Source organism: Rousettus aegyptiacus, unplaced genomic scaffold, assembly GCF_014176215.1.
Source record: "Rousettus aegyptiacus isolate mRouAeg1 unplaced genomic scaffold, mRouAeg1.p scaffold_m13_p_14, whole genome shotgun sequence".
In the NCBI taxonomy this organism is placed as follows: domain Eukaryota; kingdom Metazoa; phylum Chordata; class Mammalia; order Chiroptera; family Pteropodidae; genus Rousettus; species Rousettus aegyptiacus.
The window spans coordinates 30,808,553-30,828,377 of NW_023416289.1; the positions used below are offsets into that span (position 1 = coordinate 30,808,553).

General features: G+C 42.1%; 3 protein-coding genes, 1 long non-coding RNA gene and 1 other non-coding gene across 11 annotated transcripts in view; 3 read left to right on the forward strand and 2 right to left on the reverse strand.

Moving 5' to 3' along the window:
* Window positions 1-24: 24 nt before the first annotated feature.
* On the reverse strand, window positions 25-1,333 carry LOC118611362. The gene is made up of 2 exons (XR_004954264.1): window positions 1,217-1,333; window positions 25-1,089 (listed from the first exon to the last, which is right to left on the reverse strand). It is a non-coding gene; the product is annotated as an uncharacterized LOC118611362 (long non-coding RNA).
* A 34-nt stretch (window positions 1,334-1,367) lies between these two features.
* On the forward strand, window positions 1,368-4,092 carry RPL13 (ribosomal protein L13). The gene is made up of 6 exons (XM_036231559.1): window positions 1,368-1,456; window positions 1,634-1,754; window positions 2,008-2,149; window positions 2,356-2,529; window positions 3,248-3,304; window positions 3,909-4,092. The coding sequence occupies exons 2-6, from the start codon at window positions 1,651-1,653 to the stop codon at window positions 4,065-4,067; spliced, it is 636 nt and encodes a 211-aa protein (XP_036087452.1). The 5' UTR covers window positions 1,368-1,456; window positions 1,634-1,650; the 3' UTR covers window positions 4,068-4,092.
* Window positions 2,215-2,299, forward strand: LOC118611546. Its single transcript, XR_004954505.1, has one exon. It is a non-coding gene; the product is annotated as a small nucleolar RNA MBII-202 (small nucleolar RNA).
* A 5,272-nt stretch (window positions 4,093-9,364) lies between the features above and the next one.
* On the forward strand, window positions 9,365-15,068 carry PDCD5 (programmed cell death 5). The gene is made up of 6 exons (XM_036231570.1): window positions 9,365-9,542; window positions 10,476-10,513; window positions 12,488-12,549; window positions 13,323-13,414; window positions 14,468-14,539; window positions 14,875-15,068. Exons 1-6 carry the CDS (start codon window positions 9,477-9,479, stop codon window positions 14,920-14,922), a joined length of 378 nt encoding a protein of 125 aa, XP_036087463.1. The 5' UTR covers window positions 9,365-9,476; the 3' UTR covers window positions 14,923-15,068.
* Window positions 15,069-17,255: 2,187 nt separating this feature from the next.
* ANKRD27 (ankyrin repeat domain 27) overlaps window positions 17,256-19,825 on the reverse strand; it is a 50,375-nt gene continuing 47,805 nt past the window's right edge. For 5 of the 7 annotated variants that reach the window (XM_036231561.1, XM_036231562.1, XM_036231560.1 and 2 more), the window contains 2 exons: window positions 19,670-19,741; window positions 17,256-18,590 (listed from right to left, as the gene is read on the reverse strand). In XM_036231561.1, the coding sequence (XP_036087454.1) occupies window positions 18,357-18,590; window positions 19,670-19,741 (306 nt within the window). In that variant the 3' untranslated portion in view covers window positions 17,256-18,356. The remainder of the gene's footprint in view (window positions 18,591-19,669; window positions 19,742-19,825) is intronic. The other 2 variants (XM_036231564.1, XM_036231565.1) reach the window with 2 other exon arrangements.

Consider the following 19,825-nt stretch of genomic DNA (forward strand, 5'->3'; position numbering starts at 1 on the left):
CTCCCATTAGTCTTTCCCAACGGAAAAGCTGAACATATTTTCAGCAAAATTTTCATACTGGAACTTTTTTTTTTTTGCCTCACTAGTCTGCATACTTTTCAAAGGAAGTAAGATATTGAGTATTCAAGCACGAAAAATTGTCTATGGCTTGGTTGTGTGCTGAAGAGCAAGGTCCTCAAATTACAACTGTACTTCTTACCACTAACTAGATTCAGAGCAGTGTCTCTAATTTCAGTCCTCCATCCAGTGACCCAGCACAGCATCTACCACCAGTAGCTGGAGCTCAAGTGGTGAGAGAGCAAATGAAGCTGCGTGAGTCTGTGGATCTGTCCAGAAAGAGAAACTGGGGAGGGGGACAGGAATGTATTTGAGATTAGAGCAAGATATTTTATTTTAGTCCATGGTGGGATCACTGAAAGGGGTCTGAGAAACTTGTCAGAAAAGCAGGGTTGCTATTGCCCTCATTTCATAATTGAACACATATCTATTAAATGATAGGGTTGAACTTCCCCTGAAAGCTTAGTGCTTTTGTCCGAAAAGCTGTGTGTCTTATCTGTTACAAATGTTCCTTCTCCCTGATCATAACCTCGTAATTCTTCAGTGAGTCCCAACCTGATTTTTCTAACACCCATGGGTGTCTCAATAGGGCAGAAAACTTTATCAGTAACTTGTTTTCTCAGTGCAGGACACAGTCCTCCGAATTTCTCGTTTGGTGTCATGAAATTCTTAAAATACTGTTTTGCAGGGAGGAAGCTTGGTGATTAGTGTGAGGGTGGTAAAGAAAGGGTTACTGGGATATAAAGGCTAACAGATAGTAGGGTATTGGTGAGTTCCGACTCGTCCTGGAGAATAGGAGACGCGCAGGGCACAAACTGTGGATGTATGCCTCGTTACTTTATGTTTATGATGCTCGTCTCAATGAAGGAGGCAGTTTGCACAGCGGGAAGTGCGACGCCTGCAGTCGGCCACATGGATTCTCAGGGCCACACCGACCTCGAAGTTACCCGATCCCTCCGGCAAGCAGAGCGGTTGTGCAATTCCATGTGAAAGTGCATGCGAAGTACCGGATGCCCGGAACCACTGAGTGGTCTAAAAAAATAAAAAACGTAAGTATTCCAAATGGATGGGTGGGAACAAAAATTGGGACGTGGAGGACGAGGCTTTAGATGTTGGAGAAACGTAGGACCCGGCACACCCAGGAATTCGCCCAAACCACCCTGCCACAGCTGTCCCCAGCCTGAGGCGCTCTTCATCAGGGTTCACGCAGCTCGGCGTGCAGTACCACGCACTGCTAGGGGCCGCTAGGGCAACTGGGAGCGTGAGGCACGTCACATCCGTGCTTCCCGGCTCTGATTGGTCACAACGCTCCGGTGATTCTGATTGGCTGGGTCCACTGCCATCCCAGTGTGCTTTGCGGCACCATTTCCTTTACCGCGGCCATTCTCCCAGGGAGGAGGTGGGTATGCCGGAGTTCGGCGCGGGTTGAGGCAATCGAGTGCCATCGGGTTCCATCCACCTCCATCGGCGTAGAGCCCACGCCGCAGACGACGTTGGGCTAAAGACGGGCTTGCTGGGCGGGCGGGGGGCGCGGCATCCGCGCTGATGCCCGGCCCTGACCCGCTTTCCCCTTTAGGCCCGTAGGGAGCAGCCATGGCGCCCAGCCGAAATGGCATGATCCTGAAGCCCCACTTCCACAAGGACTGGCAGCGGCGTGTAGCCACGTGGTTTAACCAGCCGGCGCGGAAGATCCGCAGGTGAGGGGCGCGTGGAGAGCACGGCCAGGTGGCAACAGTGTCCAGGATGCAAGTTCACTTAAACCCTTTTCCATGTGATAACCGTACAGCACTTTCAGCTCCACGGAGCCGACATTGTAATGTGATTGGGGGTGGGGGCGCGCTGACCGCGATGTCCGCCCTCTCGCTGTGGCATAAGGCAGTAGATGACTCGCCGGAGTGGAGACGTCGGCCTTGGGGTGCAGTAACTACCACTTGGCTTCTGTTTGCTCAGACGCAAGGCCCGGCAAGCAAAAGCGCGCCGCATCGCCCCGCGCCCTGCATCTGGACCAATCCGGCCCATAGTGAGGTGCCCCACCGTTAGGTACCATACCAAAGTGCGAGCCGGCAGGGGCTTCAGTTTGGAGGAGTTAAGGGTGAGTATTTTACAAACCGCGTTATCAGACACGCATAAGTTTTGCTTCCTGGGCTCATGGTCAAATGATGACATTCTCCGGAATCGCTGTACTTGCCTTGATGAAAGTACACTTGAACCCTTTTCCATCTGAAGACCGAGCGCTTTCATTAGGATATGGAGATTAGAGGCACCTTGGGGTTCCATTTGTGTCTCTCTTTGGGGCAGGTGGCCGGCATCCACAAGAAGGTAGCCCGGACTATTGGGATCTCGGTAGATCCGAGGAGGCGGAACAAGTCCACGGAATCCCTGCAGGCTAACGTGCAGCGCCTGAAGGAGTATCGCTCCAAGCTAATCCTCTTCCCCAGGAAGCCCTCAGCCCCCAAGAAGGGAGACAGCTCTGTGAGTACAGTGCTCTCAGCTCCTGGTGGTGAAGGGGTGGGGATGGTAAAGGTTGTGGCAGTCTCAGGCTGCCCAACCCCACCAGTGTGGCTTCTCTTGGTTTAGGTGTAAATAAAGTCTGTCTCTGTCCAGCTGGGGTGAGAAGGAAAATATTGTAATCTTTTACTTCTCAAAACTTGGTCTTCAGGTATAGGCAATAGAAAATTGATAACAGGAAGAAAGTTCCTAAGAATACACAAATTGTCAAAACTGCCAAGATTTACTGTTATGCTCCTCAAACATGTTTTTTCTCTTGTGGTCGTGGTAAAAAGCTGTTTGACAAGGAGTTAGCTTTTTTACATTGAAAAATTTTGTTCCCCTAAATGCTTAATATACAAAACAATCTTTAGAACAACATCGGGAGTGTCCATCAGTGTGGGGTTCTTGGGAGTTGGGTTGGGGAGTGGGTCTGTGCTCCGGTTGACATTTTGCTCTACCTGCATCCCTGGTTCATACATAGGTGCTCTTTTCCATCTGCCTCTGTCTTTGTGAGCTAGAACAGGAATCTGGTGACATGCACATAGGCCCACCAGATACGTGCTTGCAGTTGGCAAGCATCTGTCCCTTCCAAGCACACAGTCACCCATTGAGGGGTGTGGGGCAGGCCTAGAGAGTTATAAGCTTAGTGTCCTTAGGGAAATGAGCTGAGCCCACGTGACTTTTCCTTATTAACAAACAGGCTGAAGAACTCAAATTGGCTACCCAGCTGACAGGACCAGTCATGCCCATACGGAATGTAAGTGGAGGTGTTGGGAGGGTTCACAAGTGAATGTATACTGGGGCAGGGTTTGCCTCGAAGGGAGTAAAGGGTGGCAAGAACATCCTGCATTCTTAACATATGGACCCCTTCAGAGAAGGTCTTGCCCTCACTTTTGGGTTAGCTTTGGGGACCCTCACCAGTCACTCCTCTCTCTGCTGGGTTTTTTCTTCTTCCTTGCTATTTGGGAAAGCCCAGGTCACAGGCAACCCTCAGGGTCTATTTGGTGATTCTGTAACCTGCTCATCAAGTATCTGGGCCCTTGAGGGTCCTCTGGGAGAGGGAAGGTAAGTCCCAAACCCCTCCCCACCTTTGTTCAGATTTTGCATTGTCTTCAGGAACAGGACCCCACCCATCTTTCTCATGTCCAAGGCAGTTTATTCTGCCTCTGCTCTGAGTTTGGACCTGTTTCTAAATAGAGGGAGGATTTTATTAGCTCTCTTCGTTCGTATCTTCTGTGTAGCCTTTCAGCATTACTTGATCTCCCTGCAACGCCTCTCCGGGTTCTGCTGACATTTGGGTCTTGGGCCTCGTCACAGGCCTCACTGCAGGCAAAGGTTTTGACCTGTTTCGCTCCTTCTAGGTCTACAAGAAGGAGAAAGCCAGGGTTATCACAGAGGAGGAGAAGAACTTCAAGGCATTTGCAAGTCTTCGTATGGCCCGTGCCAATGCCCGGCTCTTTGGAATCCGGGCAAAAAGGGCCAAGGAAGCAGCAGAACAGGATGTTGAAAAGAAAAAATAAAGTACTGTTGGCAGTTTGTGATAAAGTGCAGTCTCTGAGACATTTATTTGTATAAGAATTGCGTTGAGGGGCTGGGAGGGGATGAAGGGCGTTCTGCATAGCAGCCCAGAGACTGGATTGTATCCTCCTTTCTGGATAGTTGATTAACAGCATTTTGTGGAGAGGTTACAAATCCTAATTTATGAGTAGAGCTGCATTTTTTTAACCAGAATTATTTTCTAGTTATTTTAGCATCTCTCGTCTTAGGACCTCAGCCTTGCTTTGAGTCACACCTAGATTCTTCCTGGCCTGTCTTTAGCCTTTCACCCAACCTTCTAGGGTGCGAGCTCTGGGGCAGAAAGCTGGCTTCTGTCCCTTCAAACCACTGTGCCTTCTTGGCCAGGAAGTTTCAACCAGGGCTCCTCCACTTCTGGCCTCAGGGAGGATGGACCCCAGCCAAATGGTCTCCTCATTGGTGAGCACTGTTTTGTCTGTGTCCCTTATGGAAGCATGGTGCCCGAATTTCTTTGAATTGAGAGTCTGGGTTTTTACAAGTTAGATGTTCAGGTAAGGCAGTGTTGTCGCTTGTCACAGCGGGGCCTGCTGTGAGAGAAGCAGCCTTGGAGATAGTGTTGTGTAGAGCATGTATGTTTTGTGTGGACCCTCTCCCCCTGCAGGTGCAAATTTATGTCATGGCTGATGTGTATTCCTGTACTTAACAGCTGTTAGAATTTGGAGGGCTACTAAACATCTAAAAGGAATAGTTTAAGGTACTGATTTTGGTGTAAATTGTGTCCTATATAAAGGTCAACTGAGGTAGAGGTGTGAGAATTTGAACCTCAGCTGTGTACCTGGCACTTGGAAAGATGTGGAGGGGCTGCCTCTGGATGATGGCCTGATGATAGACCTATTCCATTTGTTTTGTGCTTGGGCGCCTGGTAAGGAGTTAGAATAACTTACCCCAGAGCAGGTACCTCTGCTCTCTACCCTTGCTGTTGTCTCCACAGGTCAGGAGCACAGGGACCTCCAGATGTGTGTATAGGCAGAGGGCCCTACTGCACTAGCACCAAGTTCCTGTCTTCCCGTAGACATGGCATCCACTTTTGGTCACCTCTACACGCGCTATCTACCTTCCAGTGTTGTGCCACTGAGTTCTCAGGAAAGGCCATGGGTGAGGGACCCATGCTTTAGGACCTTGTTAACACTTGGCCCTTTGTCTACATTTCTGTGAAAAGCTCTCTGCCCATGCTTAGCCATGGTAGTATTACAGTGTCATGCTGAGTAAGCCGCTTCTCCTGGCTCTTTTCCCTTTCCATCCTTGGTTTGTTGCAGCAAGTGTTTGGTTAACAGGGATAGATTCTGGCCTCAGAGGTAAGCTAGGTGAGCCACCTGGTGGAGCCATCCAGGATAAAGGCCTGATCCTGCACACTGTGTGGGAATGCTCTCGGTGCATTTATAGGTTTAATTTAATGTCATCCAGGACTGGCCCAAGTTTGTTATGTGACCCTGTACAGGAAATGACAGGGATTGGGCAGCAGTGAGGTTGAGGAAGGCTGCATGAAGGCAAAGCTGGAGGCCTGGAGGGTAGATAGTGCTGATCAGCCTTAGAATCCTCTATTTCATGCTCAGTCCTCTGGTTGAATCCCATGGGTTGTGACCTTGCATCTGGGGAACAATGAAAAACATTGAGACAAAATGTGCGTACTTAGAGATGTGGTTCCTTCAAGGGGGTTGGGGGTGTCTTCCCTAGGTCTACCTGTATGTCTGATTGTCAGCCCCAAGGCAGCACTGCTAGGGCAATGGGGGGTGGGGGATGGCGGGGACCTTTGTCTACTAGCCAATCCCTGGCACTGGGGTAGCAGGATTCTAGGATGATCCTGGGTTTCTGCCCCTGGAGGATATGCCGGGATTTCTCCATGAATGTGGGCAAAACTGATGAGAAGAGCGCAGCCCATGGTTCCCTGAAGGCTGAGGTGCTGCAGGCCTTGAGGGAGCCACAAAGCAGCAAGGACACAACTTCAGTTCTTTAACTGCAAGGAACTGAATTCTACCAACCAGGACCTCTGTGTTATGACGCCTGAGCAGAGAAGCCTGCATGCTGAGTCACATGCCTGCAGGTTGTTTTAGCCAACTATGTTTGTGGTAATTGGTTATGTAGCATAGAAAACTAACCCAAGTACATGTAGTGATTCCTTATCCCTTTCTACAGCTGAATAGAATCCATCAGTGCATTCTTTACCTAGCCATCTCCTCTAGATACACTTGGCAGGGGTCTGATGCATAGTTAAAGGATTATATGCCATGAACGGGTGGAATTCCTGGAGTACAAGGAAGTTTGAATGTGTGAAAGTTAAATAATACATCAAAAAAAGAAGGGAGGAAAAGCCACATCATCTCGATTCAGAAAAAGCACTTGACAAAATTTAACACCTTTTCATGATAAAAACACTGAACAAACTAGGAATAGAAGGTAACTACCTCTAGATAATAAAGGTGATATGTGAAAGACCCACAGCGAACATCATACTCAATAGTGAAAGACTGAAAGGTTTCCTTTTAAGATTAGGAACAAATCAAGAATGCTTACTTTCACTCTTATCTCTTCAACATAGTACTGAAAGTCCTAGCCAGAGCCAGTAGGCAAAAAAAAAAAAAAAAAAAAAAAAAAAAAAAAAATCAATTTAAAAGGAAGTACAGTTTGCAAACAGCATGATCTTGCATGTAGAAAGGCCTAAAGATTTCATTTAAAAAAATGGTGCTAATAAATTCAGCAAAGCTGCAAGATACAAAGTCAACACACAAGTCAGCTTTAGTCCTATACATTAACTATGAACAACCCAAAAAGGAAATTCAGAAAATTCCATTCATATTAGCATAAAAAATACATAGAAGTAAACTAAAACTTGAAGGCAAAAGACTTGTACACCAAAAACCTCAAAATGTTGCTGACAGAAGACACAAATAGGATAACCTGTATTCATATGTTGCGATGACAATACTACTAAAAGCAATCTACAGATTCAACACAATCTCTGTCAAAATCTCAATGATGTTTTCTGAAGCAATGGAAAAATTCATTCTAAAATTATATGGAATCTCATGGGATCCTGAATAGCCAAAATATTGAAAAAAGTTGGAGGTCTCACATTTCCTGATTTCAAAATTTACTACGAAGCTATAGTATTCAACAGTGTGGTACTGGTATGAAGATAAAAGATGTAGAACAATGGAATAAAATAGCACAGGAATAAACTCGCATATATGGGCAGATTATTTTCAACAAGAGTGCCAAAACCAATGAGGAAAGAAGTAGAAATAAAGATGGAAAGTAATTATGAAAGAATACTGATAAGTTTTATTTTGGGAAAAAAAGTAAAATATTAAAATGGCTAGAAAATATCAAGAAAAACAAAGAACCAATAACCAAAATAAACCAAGTCAACAGTCAAGCAATCCCTAAAAAAGAAACAACCACATATACAAGTGTGATAGCCAAACATTTCTAAAATGTGAAACCCTGAAGGTAATGAATGGTTTTCTAGAAATTAAAATTATCTTGAGAAACAGAAAACCTGAACAGGCTGATGACCCTAGAAAAAATTTAAAAACTGTCAAAAGGATGTATTTAAAAGAGAGGCCCAATCCAGATGGTTTCATGGAGAGTCCTTCAATTTCTGCTCTAAAATAGTCACAACTACGTAAAGAATTTATTGTAGTTTTGTGATTTTTTAAATCTTTACATGTTTGATCCATTGGGAGTATATTTTGATTTAAGGAATGATATGAGAATACCTGTCTCTGCTGATTCTGTCTTACCATGATTCTTGTTTTCTCTCTTCATGAGTGAACCCAGGCACCAGCCCAGGTACGTCTGCATCCTCCTAACCCAAGGCTGCTGTTTGTGAGTGGAAGTCACATGAGCCACCCATTTCACAAACGGTCTAAGCTGTGATACCCTGAATTAGGAGTCAAGACTCCAGACTACCATTTTTATACTCTCTCCTACCCCAATCTTGTCTATTTACATATTGAAGGCATCATTAATGTTTAAGAATGTTGACTTCAAAAGGAATCCACCATACACAAGAATTGAAAGATATTTATACACTAATGTTCACAGCAGCATTATTAACAATAGCCTAAAGTGGAAATATTCCACGTGTCCATTGATGGATAAACAAAATGTGGTATATGCATGTAATGGAATATTTTTCATCCTGAAAAAGGAAGGAAATTCTAACACATGCTGCAACATGAATGGACCTTAAGGATACTATGGTGAGATAGGCCCGTCACAAAAAGACAAATACTATATTATTCCACTTATGAGGGTTCGTTAGAGTAGTCAAATTCATTAGAGCTGGAAATAGAATTGTGGTTTCCAAGGAATTAGGAGAGAGGAGCTTGGGGAGTTGTTATTTAACAGTAGCGCCGAAGCAGGCTGAGTATAGAGTCTCAGTTTCACTAGATAAAAAGAGTTATAGAAATTTGTTACACAACACGTGAATATAACACTATTAAACTGTATATTAAAAATAGTTAAAATGGAAAAATTTATATTTTGACCGAACAAAAAACAGCAGGTGTATAATCTGCATGATTAACAGGATTAGGGAGCTTCATATACACACCAATGCCCCTACTCCAAAGACTTGAGCTTCCTGCCAGGGAGTTCAAGCAGCCGCATATGCCCACCCTACAGCCTCGGAAGAAAAGGGTGTCCAGAAGTTTACACTACACCCACAGCCTCGGAGGAAAGGCCCAGTCTGTGCCCGAGTTTCACCCTCCAAGTCTGCTTTAACTTGGCTTCTTAATGGCCGGGTGACCATTAAGAAGTCTCTTCTATCTCCGCCTCTGGCCTCCCTTTAACCTAGTGTACAATTTAATGTCTTTTAAGTGTACAATAATGTCTTTTCAGCAAATGAGTTGTGCAAACTTCACCACAACCCAGTTTTAGAATTTTCATCACTCCACTTAGCCTCCCTACGCCCCAGGATCCTCACCTATAAATGGAGATAACATGAGCCTACACATAACAGGCCAACTAACAAGTTCTACCTGTTTTTATATTTTTTGATGACGGCCTCCTTCAAGATTTCTCTTTTCCCACCGCAAATTCGTTCTAGATCAGGTGATGCCGGCTAGTGCAGAGCGATTCAGGACGAGGTGGTGGGGCACCGCTGGAGAAGGCTCCGCCCACCCGCTCTGCCCACCGTCCCGCCCCCACTGCCTGCGATCGCGGAATCCGGCCTCTTCCGGCGCCCTGACTGCGTCGGGCGGCGCGGCTCCGGGTTGGATTGGTGACGCCTGGGTGCTACGAGCGCCTGCGCAGTGGGGAGGGCCGCGTTCGCGCCGCCGGGCAGCGGGAGGCAACTGGCTGTGTGGACTAGAGTGCGGTCGCGGTTTCTCACTCAACTCGGACCCCGCAGCATGGCGGAGGAGGAGCTGGAGGCGCTGCGGAAGCAGAGGCTGGCGGAGCTGCAGGCGAAGCACGGGGTGAGCACGCCTGCCAGGCCCATCCTTTGCGGGGCGCCGCCCTCGCCCGAGGTGGAGGGCGCGGCTCCAGGAGGAGGCTGTAGGCGTCGCGGCCGGTGCTCAGGCCCCTGCCCGAGGACCCCCGCCGCTGCTTCCGGCTCCGAGGCTGTCCTGGGCCTCTCTCCATCGCGTGGGGGCTCAGGCAGCACGCCGACCACGTGCTGCCCCGGGCGGGTCGGGTTCCGGGCCTCTCCGGGGCAGCAGGTCGGCTCTCCTCAGAAGTTGGCCTCGTCCGGTCCGGCGTCCGTGCAGAGCGGAATGTTCAGGTCCTCGGGTCTCCGTATCTTTAGTTTTGGGATCTAGCCTGCTTCGGCGCTACTGTTCGAGCTGAATTATTTTCTAGAATTCAGGTCCGCCTCAAGTAGTTGCCAAACATTTGTCGAGGGATGTAGAGTGCTGGGTGCTGAGGATACAGCGGGGAATATCCAATCTCTTGTGCCAGAGTTGACAGTCTCGGGAGGAGCCAACACTAAACACTAAACCCCATAGTCAAGTAATGACTATATTGTTAAGAGTGGGAGAGGACCGTACAAGGATTGGAGCGCGACCGTGTCCAAGGAAGCGCCATTTAAATCATCAGCATCCCCAATACAGCAGCACGTTTTTTCCCCCCAGAAATTATTCTTACCTCGTAAAATACGGTTTCATTGTACAGAGACTCTCCTACCTAATGGTTGTTTGTATTCTAAAACATTCTATTAGATTATGACTTTAGAAGCTTATCAAAACATTGTAGTAAGTGGAAACTCCCATTGACTTCTGGGAGATCCCGCCTTTAATAATTTGATAATAATTTGATCTCTACCACTGCAGTAGCTGATTAGGTATCAGAAATAGAATAGTTCCTATTTTCTCTATAAAGTTACTCAACTTTAAGATAAAATTATTTTTCAGGATCCTGGCGATGCAGCACAACAGGAAGCAAAGCACAGGTATGGGCTGGAGATTTGAACTTTTTGAAGGATAATTTCATCAAATTTTGTGAATCTTAAAGTTTTTCTTGACATACTGATTTTTTAAATAAACTATCAGGGTATCTTTGTTATCAAGTTGTTAAATGTGTGGAACCCTACAGCACTTATTACCTTGTTAATACAATTATTGGTTGATGTTTTTCTGATAAACTAGGATTACCTTAAAAAGAGCATAACAATAGGTTTACCTCATAGAGGTGTTGTGAGGGTTGCGTGGGTCTTTTTATTTTATCCCAGCACAGGGCAGAACACATCACACATGGCATATTTATTGAATGAGTACTTAGTTACCCCATCATGCTACCTTTTTTCCTAATTGTGATAAAAATACATAAAAGTTACTGTAATAACCGTTTTTAAGTGTACAGTCATGTTAACTACATACTTATTGTGCAACAACTTTTTCATCTTGCAGACAAACTCTATACTTATTGAACAACTCTCCATTTTCCCCTCCCTCCATCATGCTGCCTTTTAACTTACACAGCAAATATTTATTGAGCACTTGATTTAGGTCAGACACTATGCTGGGTATATAGAAATAGGCAAGGCAGAGAAAGTTTCTGTCCTTATTTGGCTTATTTTAGTAGCAGAAGACAAGTGGTAAGCACTTGGGATAGTGCTAAGGAAAAAAACCCACAAATTTCATTGCTGAGGTGTACATTTTTTCATGTATTAACATATCTGAAATTGGTATGGGTCTCGTAATTGATCACTGTTGTCCTAGATTCATTCAGAGAGGATTTATTTTTGCTTCTGCCTTCGCTTGGGTACATTCTCAATCTGAGATGTCTTAAATTCTCTGCTCGAGGTTCTCTGCCTCCCTCCACCTTGGTAGTGTGAATTCAGACAGCAAACCTATATGACTAAAACTTGAAGTTCAAATTCTCAGAGGAATTTTTTTTTTCCTCTGCTTAGGGCAAAGTTTGATGCATGCACCCTTACTTGCTGTCCCTTTTTGCATGGTAATCATTTCTTGTTTATCTTGTACTGTGGATGCTGCTTTTTGATGCCTCAGCTTTGAGTGGGGGATCTCTTATTAGACTTCTCATCTAGGGTGTTTTTTTGTTCTTAAAGGTACATAACACTATGGTGTATCTTACAATTAATAGCATTTTAAATTCAGTGAAACACAGTAACAGTAGTTTATGGCAGGGTTGAAGTACTCAGGCACGATAAGGTATAGCTTTGCAAATGTTCCATGAACTGTGTAGGGACAGTTAGTGAGCACAGCCACCCTCAGGTTCCCCCCAGTTCAGCCAAAAAAATCTCTGCTTTTGTCTGTGTTGTATATTAAGTTCCTTGAAGGACTTCCCTTTAAAAACATTCCTGCTACTTAAAAGTTTGAAACACCTGTCCTTGGAGCATGAATTAGTTCCTACTTGTATAGGTAGGAAGATTCAAAGATAATTGCAGAGTTATAATTTCACTCCCTCTCCCACCCAAAAAATAGAACTGAGAGTCTTGAAACATGGGATCTGGGTCTAGCTTGGCCACAAATAGCTATGTTTCTGTAACATAGCCTACTTAGGTCTTGGCTTCATGTCCTAAGATAATTACATGGATTAATCATTTGGTCTTTCATTGCCAGAAATCTTTCTACAAATTTCTTGTACTCTCCCACACTAGATAACCAAATAAACGTTGGTAATGGTAGTTGAACTGAAACTACCCTGAATTTTGAATATGTAAAGTTTTACCTTTCAACCTGGTAGGTTTATACCTAGACAATATAAAGCTGGCTTTTGAAGACAAGAGTGGTCTCTTCTATAACAGTAGCTGCTACCATCCAGACAGAACCTACTATAGTGCAGTCTATGCATGCAGTGGGCTTCCATCCTGGAAAATGTATTGAGTGAGTTACATTTTTGTATGTTCAGTAGGAATGCTGACAGTTTAGTTCTAATTTTGCTTGACCTGTTTTTGTTGTAGGGAAGCAGAAATGAGAAACAGTATCTTAGCCCAAGTTCTGGATCAGTCAGCCCGGGCCCGGTGTAAGCATCTTCAAGTTACCTTTAAGTTATCTTCATAAGATTGGCTTGGGTTAATTGAATAAGGAGATATATGTGATGTTAATACTCTAGATTAAATATTTGTTTAACCTAAAACCACATAAGATACAGATATTTATGAGAAATGTGAAGTTTATAAACCTAAAGAAATGTACTTATATTAAAAGCAGCTCGGTTGTCACCTACTAGGGAGATGATCTCCAAGTGCTTTATTAGGTAAAACTTAGAAAACAACTCGTAAGTAAATCCAAAAATGTTGCTGGTAGTTGATGTGGGTGATGGAGGCATGGGGATGTATTGCATTGTTTTAGTTCATAATTTTTAATAAGAAAACCATGCAGAAAAAAAGCCTATTGGAATGAACTAGTATCTTCTGTATTGTAACTTGAAGCCCAGCTTAGAAGAGGCAGTCTTGGATTTATCGCTACAATTTTATGTGTAGTAATGTATAACTTGTTTTCCAGAGGGCAAGCGTTCATTTTTTTAAAAAGCGATGGGGCTTAGAACCTGAGGACTCAAGTTTAATCTTGGCTTTGCCACCACTTCTGTGTGGCCTTGACTGAGATTGACATGGCTGAACTTTAGTTTCTCCATTTTTAACAATACCTTCGGCCATACCTTCTTTGCTAGTCTCCAGTCATAAATAAGTCCATGAAGTGCTTTGGAAATGTTGGTTCTTAGTTTTAAGGTATAATATAAGTACATTTAGTTTTTGTGCCTTTTTGTATGTTTACTTTTTTATTTTTATTTTTTAGTAAGTAACTTAGCACTTGTTAAGCCTGAAAAAACTAAAGCAGTAGAGAATTACCTCATACAGATGGCAAGATATGGACAACTAAGTGGGAAGGTAAGCTTAGACTGCCTTGAGGCAGTTTTACCTATTGCTACCTACTTTATCAAAACACATCTTCAAAAGGTAACTTATATCTTCTGGTTGCAGAATTCTTGTTGACTATTTCAAAGAAGCAATTTTTAAAGGAGAGAATAGTTGTATCTATCATAAATCTTAAAAGATAATTAATTGCCTTCCCTAAAATCCTGCTTCTTTCCTGACATTGCTGTGCAGCCTTGGTGTCTGTGTGACTGTTAGGATCAGCTGGCTTAAATTGCTCCTACACTGAAACAAGGTTTCTCAATAATACTAATTAAAATACTACCACTGTAGGTAGATGTTAAGCTTATTTTGCAAATGAGGCAGTGCTAAAATTCCTGGTTATTATGTGCATTGCCGTAATGCCATGGGGTATATTCTGGCAAGCCTGCTGCCACCACAGCCTGCACGGATCAATTCTGCCCTGAACTCCTTACACGAAGACTGTGTGTGGAAGAGACAATGACTGGTTCATCTCTTTTGAGTGACTTATTTCCTGCATAAGCTTCTCAGGGGCAGAGGTGATGTGTCTATCCCTGACATTTAACAGAGTAGTTAGTGTAGGTGGTTGTCTTTGTTACTGGTGATAAACGTGTTCTTAAATGCCTATTAACTTTGGAGTTTTCTGAGGAAGCTAATTGATGGATACCCCTCCCCACCAGTGAGGACTAGCAGAATAAATTTTATTTGAAATTTAAACCAATATAGGCATACCTTGGAGATATTGTGGATTCGGTTCCAGACAGCTACAATAAAACGAGTTGTAATCTTTTTGCTGGTGGAGGGTCTTCAGTTTGCCCTCATAAAAAAAAAGAAAAAAAAAATGCAATACCTGTGGAGCGTAGTAAAGTGAAGCACAGTGAAAGGAAGTTTGCCTGCAGTTATAACTGGTGGTTTCAACCTACTGCCCCAGCTCTCCTTCCTTCCTTGGTCTCTACCCCCACACACTAGAAAGATGAAAATGTTTCAATCTGCTGAGGTATATTCTTTGTTTAAAAAAAGTACTGTTCTTCTTTCTGGCTATCCTAGGTAACAGAACAAGGTTTAATAGAAATCCTTGAAAAAGTAAGCCAACAAACAGAAAAGAAAACCACAGTTAAAGTAAGTTTCCCCAAGTATACATGGTAAAAGAAAAAAGATGGCTATTTTAAATGATGTGTTGAATATTAAATCTGTTGTATCAAAACCTGTCTTAGCCCGTATACATTTCCATTTTGTAACACGTGGAAGTTTGGGGAGAAAGGCTGCATGGATTGAGGGTCTAATTTTTAAGGTTCTTCTGTTTTCGTTCCTCCATCCCCTTAGATGTAAAATACTAAGTTGTTTTAAAGACAGAAAAATGTCTTGCTGTAGTGGGTAGAAATATTTCTCAGAAAATCTAAGTTATGCTTTATTAAACACATAATGACACTTGTTTAATTTCCCCCCCCCCCCAGTTCAACAGAAGAAAAGTAATGGATTCTGATGAAGATGATGATTATTGAATTTAAGATGCTTAAACACTGGAACTTAATGGAACAGTTCTAGGAGAGATAATACTTGGCAGAAGTTAAGATTTGATTGAATGTTTATTGTCTATATGCCTTTAGAAAAATAAACTTGTTATGTAAAATAAAACAATGTGGGGAAAGTGGTGTTAGTACTGCAGTTGAATGACAGAAGATCTTCATTTTGCATTTTTCCTTTCCTGCCCAAAGCTTTTAAATGTATAGCGGCATGAATATATCCTTTGTAATTACGACACTTAGGTAGAAAAATGGCCTTAGCAGAAATAGAAGCTGCTTGAGCAGTCTTAGTAAGAAGAAAATAGCATCCAGTAACATCATGGGAGTTAAAGCCCACTGATTAAGCTGCACCAACTTTAATATCTAACATCCAATCTTTCCAAGGCATAGGTTCTGACAGCAGGTAAGCTGTTTTTCTTCCTGCAGATAGTACTTTCATTTAAGAAAATTTGTAGCTTTGGTTTCATATATAATCTGCTTTTCAGTGGCATTGAGATTCATTAAATTATCTAACAAATATTACCCCATCCAAAAAATCTCTATAGAGTGATACTTCCATTGAAAAGAATTCCCAAAATAAGCAGGGCGTACTGTTAATAATATTTCAACAATGATAAACATGTTTGTAAGAGAAATGACTTCTGATGAGTAAAATCCAGTTGAGATGGTTTTACAAAGTTAAAACATTTCGGTAGAAACATTCTGGGTTTAACTTTAAAGCAAATGTCATCTTATATTGTGCTGCTTCTAGATTCTGAAATCTTGGCTCGTAAATTTAAATCATAAATTTAACTCTGAAGGGAGTTGTTTGGTATAACCTTTTAGATGTTTTAGTCCTGTGGGACCCAGCCCAGGAGGAAGTTACAACATTTAATGAGTTGAGTACGAGTAGTAGCAAAAAAGTGATGGGAAATATTGTTTTAGTGCTTTAGCTAACGTACTGCTGAGGTATGTTTAAACTATATTTGAGGCGTTACTATATTTGAGAGTTTGAGACTTGAAATTTGTAAATAGTGAATGAAAAGTGTTGGAATTAAGTGTCTAGCCTTCCTGAATGAACAAATGAATAAGAACCATTAAGAACATCAAAAAATTTTTAAAGGAACAGTTACATAGTCAAAATAAGTTTTGATTAAGAATTTTGAAAAAAATTGCAGTTACAGGTAAATTTTGCTTTAAGTCTCATTTACATAAAAATGCTGGAGGGAGACTAGACAGTTTTTAGCAAATCTGGTTACTTGCTTTCTCAAAGAATAACCACCATCCTAATGGCAGCTACGGATGTGACTGTGTAAAGATTGTCACTCTCCTGTCCTTCAGAGATACTTCAGAATGGAAAGTGGTTCTGTATATGAGAATAGAAATTCTTGAAGGCAACAAGGGTGGAGTACTTTCTGTCCAGGGAGTGGCGAGTGGTTATTCCAAACTTTTTAATTCAACCAACAATACTTAGAACCAATACTTAGACTGAGTTGTCAAATCATGTTTAGTTTTAAGTGGGAAAGCACTGGAGAAAAAAAACAAGTGCTTTTAAAACTACTTGAGGTAAATCACTTTAGATGGCTAATCCTGCTGATTACCAGGGTAGCTCAAGAGGAAACTCCTCCTTTAAGATTGACAGTCCCATTCAGGGTATTTATATCTCCAGATGAAGGGTGCACCAAGCTGGAAACTTGATGACACCGCCAGTCACTGCCAATTGGGCCTCAATGCCAGCTGTGATAGTGTAAGCAAATTCACCCCCTTCTCTGAACCTGTTTCTTCATGTGATGATCCTATCAGCTAGTGCAATGTTAAATTTAAATAAGGGAATACATAGAGGTATATAATTTCAGAATTGTGTTGCACCATCCAAAAAATTAGGTGGCATCATTGCATCACGGAAATGGCTGTGCTGATAAACTGCATTAAGATATAGATTCTTAATTAGGATGGTAGAGAACCACAGCAACTCAAGCTGTTTTGTTCAAAAGTGAAAAGGCTGATGACTAAATTGTCAAAGCAACAGCGCTGATTTCCTGTTTCGGCTGAGAACCTATATAGTATATTCATTTTTGTTCTGATTTTAAAAGAAAACTTTGAGGGCCCTAGGCTAGGTGTCTGGTTTATTGTCAGCCCTGGTCAGGGGTAATAATCTCTGAATGATCTAGTTTACATATTTCAGTCACAAGCACATCTGCAACTAAAAAATAAAATGTATATCCATCCAATGGGGAAGATTTTTCCATATACAAAGCATATGTTTATAGTAGAGTGGCTTAGAAACAAAGATCTCCATAGCAAAACGTTAAGTAAAAAAGTAAACCATGACACTCTGAAGAATCATAAAGTTTACTGTTTCTTTTCCATCATTTGGCACATACCCAAGGCACATTAGAAAATTAGAAATCATAAATTACTTTGTAGAAAAATAATCAGCCCCTCCCTTCTATACATACACAGTATTTCTAAGAACATGCACAAAACTATTTCCCTATTACAAAGTTATTTCAAAATGTACTCAGGACAAAACATGTTTGTGGTTTTAGATCAGTAACAAAAAAATAAGGGTATAATCTATAGAAGTTCATAAAAAGGAACAAATGGCAATAAATTCTAACTTAAAATAACTTTGACCTGGTTTGTGCTGTAAGTTTTGGATCTGAATTGAAAGACTAAGAAAAGATGTGCCAAATCCACGTTCTGGTTTAGTTGCTATCCTTCAGGTGGGACATCTGAGGGACAATTTTTAATGGAAAGGGATGTTTCCAAAGATACCGCTACAGGTGCATGTGTGCGGTGACCAAATACCTGTACTTGCTTTGTTGTAAGGAAAGTAACATGCAACTTTGCCCACACACATAGTGCAGAGCAGGCCATATGTGTCCTTTTCACTAAAATGAACATCAAAATGGCATTTAGCATCTTTGGGTTAAAGTGTTGCTTTGCAAAAGGAACATTTCTCAGGTCCTATTTTCTTCATTCAAATGTGACATTTCTGCCCAGGCTCCACAGTATTATGAAACCTAAATTCTCTTCAGCTCATCTCAGATGAAGGAATTCTTTTAGCTCATGGTTTGTTAATTTATACACATCACAGAGGTTTAGCACCTTTTCGTAGGAGGAGGTCAGAATCTGGTGATGAAACCTCTTACTGTAAGGAACCCTAAAGCTTAAGAAACATACACCCGGGTCTTGAGGATCTGGACACCACTGGAATTTTCATTTTTTTTTCAAGTGTATTCATTAGCTTGAAGAAGAAAGAGACGGCGGTCATTTTCTTTGTTGCATTCTTCCAACCACAGGAAAACTTTCAGGAACTTTCTGCTTTCCTCTCAAGCCAAATAGCACATTTAGCTCTACTCTGTACTCTTGCTTGGCATCTTCTTGTTAAGGTCTCACTTCTTGGCAGCAAATTTAATTACTTATTACTGTTAAGAGTGGGAAATACTAGCCTCTTGTGGAGTGGTTAGGTTGCCAGCAGTCTCTGGGCCCCTGGGTACAAGTGTCTCATCGACAGTGTGTCTACGCAGCATTCGCCTGTTTCCAGGAGCTGTCTGTTTCAGTCCGGGCCTCTTGGGCTGATCACCGTCTCCTTTGTCGGCAGTCTGAAATCTGCTCTGGTCTGACAGGTCATTCTGTTTCTGTATGATTCTTTGCCTCAAGGGCTAAACAGAAGGTTCAGTTCAAACGGTTGACATATGCACTGTACTTTAAACAACCAGCACAACAGCTACCCTTGAGTGTTTGTATGTACCATCTAATGTGCTTAGTACTTTCCAGGCATAATTTCAACTCTTTCAACATCCCTGTGGTGATAGTCTGACATGTACATGCTCCAGGTGTCAGACCCAGCGTAAATGCTTTATGTGTTTTCACATTTAATCTTTACAACTTTAACAAGTGTGTACCATGATTATCCCATTGTCCCCATCCTACAGCTGAGGAAACATGATCAGCAAAGTTAAGCAATCTGCCTAAAGACCCATAAGAAGGGAAAAGCTAGCACCTGATTGAACCCAGGCAGATTTTAAAGTTTGCTGGTTTCCCACCCGGCATCAGGTCTATTAGCAGAGTTGTGAAAGATTATGAAATCCAAATTAGGCATGTTAACAAAAATTACTTTAATTCTCTAAAACAAAGGTTGAGAACATCTGTATGTATATTTGTTCCAACAACTCTATGCTACACATGCTGTAAATGCAACTTTTCATCAATAGTCATATCAATAAGCAAAAATAAGAAAAGTCATGTTTCTGAGAAGAGTCACCTAATAGCACCACAGAATGTAAAGCAGGCTTCTTTTTATAATTGAGTGATTAAACAGTACTATAGGAAGACGGCCACATATAGAATTGTCTATATGAGCAACTTTATACCATATTTAGAGAATTTTACCCCTCTTTATACAAACTTGTTTTCTTCCTTACATTAGTGACTAACAAACACATTAGTAAATTTGCTTAGTGAAATTTGAGGTATTTTACTAAGTATGCACACCGTGAACTAGTGTCTTTGCATGTATATAACTATTTTCCAGTTTTTCCTCACTTCCCTTTCTCAGTTTAGAAATGTATTTTTAAATGTAACAATAAATGAAGTCTGTACCCTTGACTGTCCTAAAGAACTCATTTTAATTGTTATCAACTCTTACAGTGAAGGAAATAAACAAGAAATGTGTTTACCATAGTTTTGAAAAAGCCAAGCTTTAAAAAATATGATTATAACTCAGTGTGTAATAACTCACCTCATGTAAAGAATCTTCAGTAAAATTAGGGACACTTCTATCTCTTGCCATGATCTCCCTTGAGGTCCTCCTGAAACCCAAAACAAACTAGTATTTAGCGTTTGAGACAGTGGTGCGAAACACTGCGGGTTAGCCACAAGGAGGCAGCATTTGATG

Bases quoted from the DNA above. Each gene is read 5' to 3' on its own strand.
- PDCD5 (XM_036231570.1), top strand. From the start codon at position 9,477: ATGGCGGAGGAGGAGCTGGAGGCGCTGCGGAAGCAGAGGCTGGCGGAG. The intron at 10,514-12,487 runs GTATGGGCTGGA...TTTTTGTTGTAG, and splicing joins CAACAGGAAGCAAAGCACAG to GGAAGCAGAAATGAGAAACA. The intron at 13,415-14,467 runs GTAAGCTTAGAC...TGGCTATCCTAG, and splicing joins ATGGACAACTAAGTGGGAAG to GTAACAGAACAAGGTTTAAT.
- RPL13 (XM_036231559.1), top strand. From the start codon at position 1,651: ATGGCGCCCAGCCGAAATGGCATGATCCTGAAGCCCCACTTCCACAAG. The intron at 2,530-3,247 runs GTGAGTACAGTG...ATTAACAAACAG, and splicing joins CCAAGAAGGGAGACAGCTCT to GCTGAAGAACTCAAATTGGC. The intron at 3,305-3,908 runs GTAAGTGGAGGT...CGCTCCTTCTAG, and splicing joins CAGTCATGCCCATACGGAAT to GTCTACAAGAAGGAGAAAGC.